Consider the following 8,565-nt stretch of genomic DNA (forward strand, 5'->3'; position numbering starts at 1 on the left):
GACGCAAAGTTTGGTTTGACAAAATTGATTACCAAATCAATCATTGTTTGATGAAATGAGGGCCAAGGCAAATTGCTTCTTATATCACATCTAAAGGCACTGGGAAGCTTTGGTAACACCCCTTTAGTTGGACTCATATTTATGGTGAGAGTTGGGTCAGCTCTCAAATGTCCACTCCCTTCGCTTCCTTAGAACTAGGAGGAATAATCTCTCTGCTGATCTCAAAGTTTCTCCATGTAACCCCCTAAGGAGGGATGCTGTACACTGAGCAGTTAAGCTACTCAGAATCTTATATTGAAGCAGATTCATGTGTATCAAGTCACAAATACAACTTCATGTAAATAATGCAGAAACTAGGGAAGTATGAACCTGACAAACGGACTATCGAGTTTCACCTTTCATTTTTTTTAACTATTCTCTACCATGTAATCTCATCTTCCATGTATCCGGGAATGTGATGATCCAGAAAGGCTTGAAGTAGAAACCATGGATAACAAATGGGAGCCTTCACCTTCTTCATTGCTGTCCATTGGTGAAACATCCAAAAATGGTGGGCTGGTTGGGGAAAGGTCCCATTGATCCCTATTGCTTCTTAGCAATTCCACAATCTTCACCATTGTCGGACGATAACCTGGTGTAGCTTGTGTGCACAATAGTCCCACACGCACCACATGCAGGATCTCATCTTTTACTCCGTCCTCATAGAAACTTCTATCTATTATTTGGACAAGTGTGTTATCCTTGTAGTGGCTCCATATCTGAAAACAAAGGACATAAGAGAGAGAATTTAAGCAACACAACATCCGCAAGCTTGGGTGCAGTAACAGCCTAACAGATGAGGAGGGCCTTTTCTTGGGATTGAATAAGTTAATATGAAACAGATCTTCTATGAGTACCCCATTGCATATTAGAATTTTCCTAGAATTCATTCACATTGAGTTGGCCTTACGCAATGGTGAATTTTCATGAAGAAAAATTCAAAAAAAGGAAAAAAAAAAGAGTCATATGAGTAAGTTGTTAAATACGTAGAGTGTATAACTCTAGTATGACATATACAGGCATCATTTTAAATAGAAATTAAGAGACAAGCAATACACAATTTTCATTTAGTATTTATGCCCAAAATTACAATTGGTAAAGAACCATCTAATGTCTTGTATCATATTATCTTCACCTCCCCCCCCCCCCCCACCACCACCACCAAAAAAAAAAAACAAAACAGAACAAAAAAGGAAATTAATGATGTTTTCTGGCCTGGCCAGATTCCAAGGACCTGAAAATGTGGAAGATCGTTGTACCGTAAAGAGATCCTCTTAGCTTGTGTAAACTTCCAAAATGACACAAAAAGAAAAAGCCCACAACGAAATTAGGTAATATGGCAATGAAACAATTACATACCCTTGCTAAGAATGAATTCCCCGCCAGTGATCCCACCCCACTGCTGCACCTTTGCCCAGACACTATTTCAAGAATCAAAACTCCAAAGCTGTATACGTCGGCCTTCTCAGTCAGGTGGCCATGTACAACATACTCAGGAGCCATATATCCCCTGCAATCACTTTCTTCTTTCAATACAAAGATCACAAAAGTAAACTGAAGAATTGAACACTATACACCAAATTAGATTAGGATTTTGTTAGTGAAAACTGAAATTTAAGGACAGTTTGGTACAAGTTCAGGAGCAGCAATGTATGTTTTTGAAAAACAGTGCATTCAATCTCAAGTAATAAAGACTGATCGACCAAGACATTGATATCTTACAGAGTTCCCGCTATTCCGGTGCTAAGATGGGTTAGATCCTCTCCAAAAGATCTAGCAAGGCCAAAATCTGTTATCTTGGGCTTGAATTTATCATCGAGAAGAACATTACTTGCTTTGATATCTCTATGGATGATTCGGATTTCAGACTCCTCATGGAGATAAGAGAGGCCTTCTGCCACTCCTTGAATAATATCCAATCTCTTCTCCCAGTCCAAAACTTTTGCTCGATTAGGGTCTGTGTCATCGGAATCAGATTAAGAAATAACCACTGTAGATAAAATCTAAATCATTAAAAATCAACACTAACTAATCTCTTAGATTTATATGACCATGCTTCAGGTTTCACTTGTCTACCTGCTTGCCATTCTTTAATTCTTTGTGAGAGCTTTCTTCATTCACTTTGTGGACACATTAGGGGTATGATGAAATACCTCTACGCATGCTAGCAATGTCTAGAAAATAAATCCAACGTACAAGCAAAGTTTGATTGGCTAAACATACCAAATATAAACTCATCCAGGCTCCTGTTGAAGTAGTACTCATAAACAAGCAGGCTTTCAGGGCCATCAGCGCTGCAACCGAGCAATTTCACTAGATTTTTGTGGCGGAGACAGTTGACCAGATCCACTTCATTTAAAAACTGACTAATCCATTGTCTTGTATTCAGAAACAACTTCTTTACAGCAACTTCTCTTCCATCAGGAAGAACACCCTACAACATGTTAAAAAGCAGGAAAAGAAAGAGAAGTTATAAATGTTGTCAAACCTGGCAACAGATTAAGATTTTTCCATAGCCTTTGTTCTACCTTGTAAACTGTTCCATAGCTACCCTGCCCAAGCTTGTTGGATAGGTCAAAATTCTTTGTAGCCTTTCTCAATTCCTGGTATCTGAAATTCAGCTTGGACTGAGCAATGGCAGAAGAGAGTCCTGATCCATATACATCTGCAAAGAATTCAATAGATCAGAATCCTTCCATGTAAAAAGATTGGTTCCTTAGTTCTGACCAATTTTTTTCTGCACTGCTTACCGTTAAGAGACTTGGAATCTGACTTGCGCAAGTACGCCTTGGCTTTCCAAATCCCAATCCCGCTTAAGAGTAGCAAAACTCCAATAGTGGAACCAATGATAATCCATAAGGTCATATGATTCCCTGCAAAGAAGCTTCATTTAAACTTAAACAAACAAAACTACGATTGAGCTAAACATAGAATTTTTTTTTCTTCTGTAGAATAGCTTTTTGGACACGATTTCTGTAGAATAGCTAAATATAGGAATAATCTAAAAAGAAGAAATGGGACATAACTTAACTCCTGTATAGATTTATGTGATTCTAACCCACTTCTAGATTATGCAATTCATTTTGACATCCTAATAGAAACTGTTTCAGTTTTGATAGAAATAAACCCCTTTGTCATCATATTCTTAAGTTGCTTCTTTAATCCTTGTATAACACTTCTATTTCCATGTAGATCACTTCCAATTAAGATTGCTCTAATAAGCTGGAATTTCTATAAAGTTCAGTGTATGTAAAAGATGCAGATAGATTACGACTGGCCGTTCTTTCCTCCAACAGTCATCCCTTCTTTTATCTTTCAATGGGCATTTGAAATCAAACAGAAACAATTCAAATCAATTCCAGTAAGACAACTTAGATTATAAATAACAAAGTTGATACAACAAGACCGTGGATAATGATCCCATCTTTTCTCTTCTCCTTTCCCCACTTCTTTTATGTTGTATGTGTTTAAGCGTGGATGTGTGCATGTGGGTGTGGGGAAGTGTGTCTGTGTTTATGCACACCTGCAATTTGCTTTCTTTTTAATGTTGACATCTTATTGATTACATTAAAACCAGAAATGAATATATCTAACTTATGTTGATTAAGTTTTCAGAAAGAAAAGGCTCCAAGTATACCTGATGAATCTGAGGTGGTGGAAATTGAGTTCCAAAACATCCTAGTTGAATACCTCAGATAACAGCCAGCATTAAGCGACCGGCCTTCAATAGCTGGAGAACATGAAATGACAGAAGAAGCAGCAGCTTGGAGGCAAGTATTGCATTTCTGGCTTTCCAAGTTCTCCCAACATTGGGCAAGAGCATATACTGATAAATTAGAGCTTGAAACCGATCCAACTGCAAAATTCTGACTCTTAATAGCTTCTGTACTCACATTCCCAACAACTTCTATAACAATTTGTCTAAACTTATCAGGAAGGGAACTGTTCTTACTGTAAGCACATACTTCTGAGTCCTTTGAATCTCTGACTTCATTGAAGAATGAAAAATTCTCATAACGACCAAAACATCCATCGAGAAAAATCCTTCCTCCTGTCTTAGGATAACATTTAGGGAGAATGGATCGAATTTCTGAGAAGCAAAGTTTGCAATCAATTGAACCTAGGTCTTCATAACACTGGGCAAGTGCAAAAACAGCATTTGGGCCTTCTCCGAAAACAGTAGTCCCAAACCCATTTCGATTAACAAGAGAGCTTAGGTTATCCATTGCAGGAACAAAGTAATCGGCAAGAACAGCACCTGAAGCAGCATAACTTGTGTTACAGTAGAGGCCGGCGATACTTGTCCTGGGGTCTGCCAATGAAATCCCCAAAAAGCTTAATATAAGGAAGACAACAAAAGCAACCCCTCTGTTTTCTGAAACACCCATGCTTTGAAACACACAGAATCTGTTAAAAACCCAAATTTATAAGCTCTTCTCTGCATTCGAGACGGGTACTGTAGCTTCCATTGCTCAAAGCAAGCTAGGAAAGAAGCATCTCACCTCCTCTAGATCCCAAAAGATGAAAATAATGAATAATTCTTCAGAAACAAGCAAAAACAAGTAGAGCCGGCCCTAGAGTCGAGACTGATAAACTCCTAATAGATTTGGATTAACGTAAACAACAAAAAGAAGAACAAATACAGGTTTTCAGTTCAGAATCACCATTTCTCTCTGCAGCTCATCGTGAATCCGAAGAAACCCAGATCATCTGTTGTGAAGAAGACGACTGGTTTGTCGACTATGGACAACCGGCATTCTAGAATAAGATCTTCTAAGAATTTGTAAGACTAAACCCATCTTAACCTTGCAGACTTTTGATCTACAACACGTCATCACCAAAAAGTTTTCCTCATCTCTGTTTCCAAGGATTGTGATTACTGACTAATTACGCCACAACTTGGAAATTTGAGATTGGGTTTTTGAAAATTCTGAAATGAAATTTTTTCAGCAACCGTTGAAGACTTGCACTGTGGGCCCGTGGCTACCGACTTTTTGAAGAACCCGGGAAAAAGTTAATTAACATGTCTAATCCGGTAAGATTGTCGCAAACTTCTTTCACACGAGGCCGCTGTAGGAGAAGTCTCACTCACCTATATAATGACAAACGTGTGGGTGGAAGGCCCACACTCATCAGGTCAAAGAAGAGAGTCCAAATACCGGATAACCGTCCTAAACTTTGTAAAGGGGTAGCGTTCTCTGTGAGGAAGCGTAGAAGTCAAGCGACCGCGGCAGCCAATGAGACCGCACACAGGGGCCACTCGGGTGTGGGATTTCTATCTTTCATGGAGATGGGGTGATCATTTCGTCTCCCACTATGTCTGGGCGTGGCCTGCCTCCCCTTTCACAGAGAACATTTTCTCACTTAAAAATTATAATAATATGCCTAAAGGGTTTTACGCTATCAGCGTAAGAGGAATCTCTCATGCTATACCAATGGTAATGCTTGGAAACAATATTGTCAATGACAACCTACAATGGTTAGGAAAAAAGTGAATAAGTAAATAATTTGTTTTTGTTTTTTTGATAAAAAGATCATTTTATTGAGATTAACATGGAATACACATGAAAGGATTAGAACACAAGTCTACAACCAATGGATCGAAAATTAGCCAAACTATTGTAAATGTTATGGACAGTGCCTCCGTTGCGAGGAAATTAACAAAACTATTTTGCTCCCTTAGAATATAAGAAAAACTACAAATTAAATAAATTAATTAATGGAAAAGGTTCACTATGATATCAATATGGGGAGGAATCTATATGCCAAATCAATGGCAAGGCAAAAAATGCTATCATTCACATGGGATTAAAACATGAGAGAGTATCTATGTGAGCCTCACATCTAAGGTTGTCAATTGATTTGATTTTGATTTTTCGTTGGATTTTGATTCAGTTCAAAATACAATATATATAAATTGAAATTGAATACTTATCATAACATCAAAATAATCCCATCAAGTCGGTTCCGTTTTTATTTTTTCGGTTATTGTATTTAATTCATTCAATTTGTATATGGTCTCTGTAATTCAGTTCAAATGGAAGTAACTTTTAAACAGTGAATTTCAATTTCAATTTCAATTTTTTATTCTTGTTATATTAAATTAACACTCTTACTGATATCTCATTATATGAGATAACCTCATAACCCAGGACTTCATTTTTCAAGCTGCGTACTCGAGCATTGAGGGCCGTCGAATGATGCCCTACAAATCCTATTGCGCTAGAGAGAAGCCCAAAGCAAATCGAATTTGAAAAAAAAAATAAGAACCCAGGTGTTCACATATATGCGTATGTGAGTGGAGTGTGTGCGCAAAAACCTATGGTCAAATTCTCACTTTAAGAAAATTAAGTGTCTGCTTGATAACTTTACGAGAAATAATTTTTAGTGTTTTTTGATTCTGAGAAATGAAAAAACACTTTAAAAAGCACTTAATTTTAGAAAGAGAACTGTAATAATTTAGCACTCCTATCTAGCGTAGAAACTACGTGATCAAGTAGCCTTTTTTTTCCTTCATATAACTAATTCCTCCCCCTACCGATCGATAGTATTGTAATTACAAAACTACCCTTTCACTCTTAAATCGTTGACTGTATAAATACTATCAGATCAAGCGATTGCAAAGCCACGTGTGAGCCTGGTGAAGGTAGAGAGAAGGACGTGTTGTGTAGCATCCATGATGCATGGCAAGCTAAACACGTGCTTAATATATTTGCTGGACACGTGTACAATTAGAACACTTGTCAATCGACTCCAAATGAGGAAACTTTAGTACAAAATGAGCTAAGCATCATCAAAAAAAAATTAGGGTGAGAGAAGGTGAAAAGCTAAGAAAGAAAGAAAGAATACGATGGAAAAGCAACCGGAAAAGCCGAAAGAGGATGCCTATCATCACCACCACCACCAGCAACAGCAGCCGCCGCTTCATATCTCTCCAATGATACCGGTGACGGAAGGTGCCTACGGTGGTGGAATGTACGGAACGGAGGTTGGACAACCGAAGCAACCAGTGAAAACACCAGCCAGTGACACCCAAAGCGCAGATGGGCCTGTTGGGCCCAACATCGAACCCAAGCACAAGCCCCCTCCTTCATCCGGTGACCGAGATATCGACATCACCGGTCAATCTTACATACAATAGTGTTAGAATTAAAAAGAAAAACAACCCTCTTTCTAGGTTGCGTTGGTATGTATTTTCAAAATAGATTCTGATCTAGAATGTATTTTGAAAAAAATTCGATTTTTTCTTTCTTAAGATTGTGTTTGGTATCTATTATGGAAATAGATTATCTAGAATTTATTTTGATGAATTTCGATTATCTCTATTGTCTCACCTTCTAGATCCTATAACGATCTCTACCGATTTAAGGGTGCGTCTAAGCAGGTTACAAACAGACTTTGTAACCATTAATGGAAAGGTTAATAATGTGATTTCACACGTGTGAGAAAAAAAGAGAGAACCAACAAAAAGGGGAGGGGGAGCCGGGGAAGAGAGGGAGCCGGGGCGGATGCAGGGGGACGGTGGTGGGGTAGTAAGGGCAAGGGGCTGGCAGTGGCGAAATTTAAGCTTAAAAGACTTCGCAACAGTCTTTGAGCCAGAAATCGTAGCCATGATGGCAACAGGGTTGAGAACCCAGGGTTTTCCCAACTGGGTCGCAAAAACAACGGCGGTTATAAGGATCGTGATTCATTCTATCTCGTGCAAAGTGGATAAGGATCGTTATTCATTCACCGCTTAGCAGCACTTGATAAGGATCGTGATTCATTCTATCTCTGTGTGTGAGTTGGTGAAGCAAGCAATAGAGCTCTTCCCAATCCCAATCTGCAAAATGATTGTTAGTGCACAAGCTACTGTACTCCATCTAAATTACCATTGTTTGGAGACAGGTTCCAGTCCCTTGTGTCTCCTTGTGTCTCCTGTGAATTTGCGCTTTTAAATCTCAGTTTTTTATTACTAAATCTCAGTGGATTTGTTGATTCGTTGGCACCTACATTTTTGTTTTATTGATGTTCTCTAAATCCCCACCCAATTTATTTTGTTAGGGTTTAGGCTTTAAGCACAAGTTTACTTAAGCATTACACCATGAGTATCTAGTTTGGATGTGTGGCTGCTTCCAATTAATATTTATAGAAAAATTAGGATTTAAGTCAGATGTGTTAATTACTAAATTGTTCTTCACAGCCTGAGTATTAATACAAGTAACATTATATTAGAACATATGAAGGGATATTACATAAATACATTTACATCTTTTGTAATTAAACTGCAATCTTAGGGTGGGTACGTTTGGAACAAGGTCAATACCAAAAGAGTATGGAGGCCGTGCTTTGGGGGCAGGTCTTCGTGGCGTCAAACTAGTTTGTATTGGGAGTGACGACTGGTGGTGAAGGGTGAGACAGGGGCAACGGGGCATAGGTTGGACTGCTGGTGAGGAAGGGTGAGGCATTGGGTCACAGGGGTGGGGAGTTGCAGAGGGGTTGGGAGAGAGAGACGCAACTACAAAAATAACCTTATCTAAAAGAAGT

At 38.6% G+C, this 8,565-nt stretch overlaps 2 protein-coding genes across 4 annotated transcripts; one reads left to right on the forward strand and one right to left on the reverse strand.

Moving 5' to 3' along the window:
* Window positions 1-179: 179 nt before the first annotated feature.
* LOC122638293 (cysteine-rich receptor-like protein kinase 2) lies at window positions 180-4,455 on the reverse strand. 3 transcript variants are annotated; one of them, XM_043831186.1, is made up of 9 exons: window positions 3,677-4,455; window positions 2,790-2,912; window positions 2,568-2,704; window positions 2,263-2,473; window positions 1,762-1,996; window positions 1,399-1,549; window positions 723-758; window positions 396-425; window positions 180-273 (listed from the first exon to the last, which is right to left on the reverse strand). In XM_043831186.1, the coding sequence occupies exons 1-8, from the start codon at window positions 4,425-4,427 to the stop codon at window positions 408-410; spliced, it is 1,662 nt and encodes a 553-aa protein (XP_043687121.1). In that variant the 5' UTR covers window positions 4,428-4,455; the 3' UTR covers window positions 180-273; window positions 396-407. The 3 variants fall into 3 exon arrangements, with proteins under 3 accessions (XP_043687121.1, XP_043687119.1, XP_043687120.1); XM_043831184.1 differs by lacking the exon at window positions 180-273 and having other exon boundaries at window positions 396-758; XM_043831185.1 differs by lacking the exon at window positions 180-273 and having other exon boundaries at window positions 397-758; window positions 2,568-2,710; window positions 2,796-2,912.
* A 2,407-nt stretch (window positions 4,456-6,862) lies between these two features.
* On the forward strand, window positions 6,863-7,239 carry LOC122638294. The gene has a single exon (XM_043831187.1). The coding sequence runs from the start codon at window positions 6,890-6,892 to the stop codon at window positions 7,178-7,180; it is 291 nt and encodes a 96-aa protein (XP_043687122.1). The 5' UTR covers window positions 6,863-6,889; the 3' UTR covers window positions 7,181-7,239.
* The last annotated feature ends 1,326 nt before the right edge of the window (window positions 7,240-8,565 follow it).

The sequence above is a fragment of the Telopea speciosissima genome, chromosome 8 (assembly GCF_018873765.1).
Source record: "Telopea speciosissima isolate NSW1024214 ecotype Mountain lineage chromosome 8, Tspe_v1, whole genome shotgun sequence".
Lineage (NCBI taxonomy): Eukaryota > Viridiplantae > Streptophyta > Magnoliopsida > Proteales > Proteaceae > Telopea > Telopea speciosissima.